This window comes from Salvelinus sp. IW2-2015, unplaced genomic scaffold (assembly GCF_002910315.2).
Source record: "Salvelinus sp. IW2-2015 unplaced genomic scaffold, ASM291031v2 Un_scaffold5018, whole genome shotgun sequence".
Lineage (NCBI taxonomy): Eukaryota > Metazoa > Chordata > Actinopteri > Salmoniformes > Salmonidae > Salvelinus > Salvelinus sp. IW2-2015.
The window spans coordinates 15,649-17,401 of record NW_019946286.1 but is presented as its reverse complement, the minus strand read 5'-3'; the positions used below and the strand labels follow the sequence as shown (position 1 = coordinate 17,401).

General features: G+C 48.9%; 1 protein-coding gene and 1 long non-coding RNA gene across 2 annotated transcripts in view; one reads left to right on the top strand and one right to left on the bottom strand.

Annotated features, from left to right (window-relative positions):
• Positions 1 to 347, top strand: part of LOC112077882 (TBC1 domain family member 23-like) — a 14,364-nt gene extending 14,017 nt beyond the window's left edge. Inside the window, 2 exon segments of the mRNA XM_070441861.1 lie at positions 33 to 203; positions 309 to 347. Of these exon segments, the coding sequence (XP_070297962.1) occupies positions 33 to 203; positions 309 to 347 (210 nt within the window).
• Positions 348 to 937: 590 nt separating this feature from the next.
• LOC112077881 (uncharacterized) overlaps positions 938 to 1,753 on the bottom strand; it is a 4,758-nt gene continuing 3,942 nt past the window's right edge. The window contains exon 3 of the long non-coding RNA XR_002895528.2: positions 938 to 1,483. This is a non-coding gene — a long non-coding RNA (uncharacterized lncRNA). The remainder of the gene's footprint in view (positions 1,484 to 1,753) is intronic.

Here is a 1,753-nt window from a genome sequence, read left to right as displayed (position 1 = left end):
TTAACCTTTCATCTGTTGCTGTGTGTCTCTAGATGCTGCAGAACCCGTCAGAGTTCAGCCTATCAGTGAAGTCCCTCCTGGAGGCCCAGAAACAGAGTCTAGAGTCTGGCTCCATCGCCAGTGGAGAACACCTCTGCTTCATGGGTTCAGGGAGGGAGGAGGAGGACATGTACATGAACATGGTGCTGGCACACTTCCTACAGGTAGGAGAGTGCTATTACCAAACAGACAGTGATTCATCCTACATCTTGTTGGGCATTAGTTGCACGCCTGTTATTACAATTCAACCTTTTTTAAATCTGGCGAAGAGGGGTTCAACTAGGGCACGGCGAAGAGGGTTCAACTAGGGCGGCGAAAGAGGGGCTCAACTAAGGCACGGCGAAGAGGGGTTCAACTAAGGCACGGTGAAGAGGGGTTCAACTAAGGCACGGCGAAGAGGGGTTCAACTAAGGCACGGCGAAGAGGGGTTCAACTAAGGCACGGCGAAGAGGGTTCAACTAAGGCAAGGCGAAGAGGGGTTAACTAAGGCACGGTGAAGAGGGGTTCAACTAAGGCACGGCGAAGAGGGGTTCAACTAAGGCACGGCGAAGAGGGGTTCAACTAAGGCACGGCGAAGAGGGGTTCAACTAAGGCACGGTGAAGAGGGGCTCAACTAAGGCACGGTGAGAGGGGCTCAACTAGAGACGGTGAAGAGGGGTTCAACTAAGGCACGGCGAAGAGGGGTTCAACTAAGGCACGGCGAAAGGGGTTCAACTAAGGCACGGTGAAGAGGGGCTCAACTAAGGCACGTGAAGAGGGGTTCAACTAAGGCACGGTGAAGAGGGGTTCAACTAAGCACGGCGAAGAGGGGTTCAACTAAGGCACGGCGAAGAGGGGTTCAACTAAGGCAGGCGAAGAGGGGTTCAATAAGGCACGGCGAAGAGGGGTTCAACTAAGGCACGGCGAAGAGGGGTTCAACTAAGGCACGGTGAAGAGGGGTTCAACTAGGCACGGCGAAGAGGGGTTCAACTAAGGCCCGGCGAAGAGGGGTTCAACTAAGGCACGGCGAAGAGGGGTTCAACTAAGGCACGGTGAAGAGGGGCTCAACTAAGGCATAGATTAATGCAAATGTACTAAATTAATAAAGGATCATTAATATGATTTAATAAAATTGAATTACAGGAGAGGAGTCCATCATTATTCCCTTAGATAAATAAATAATACAAATTATTCAAAGGAGAGATGAGTCCTGAGCATGGAAGGACAGGATATTACCTGTCCATATAAACACAGACAGCGCATGGAAGGACAGGATCTTACCTGTTCATTTGAACACAAGACAGAGCATCTTACAGGATCTTACCTGTCCACAGGTGTAGCCGTGTTCTCCATAAAACTTATCATCTTCTCCTTCGCTAATGACAGACTTGGACTTGAGGCAAAGGTCATCTTGTTGACCGAGAGACTTGATCCTTTATATCCCTGTGGTGCTCAGCAACTCTCCCTGTTGTGGGGAGAGAGATCATGAGCTCCTGACATTATCAGCGTGTTTTTACAAAAGATAGATTAAGAGTTAGACAAACTTGGATTTTTCCACAAGGACTATACAGGATACTACCCTCCACAACACTATGTCACCAGGACATATACAGGATACTACCCTCCACAACACTATGTCACCAGGACATATACAGGATACTACCCTCCAACAACACTATGTCACCAGGACATATACAGGATACTACCCTCCACAACACTATGTCACCAGACATAT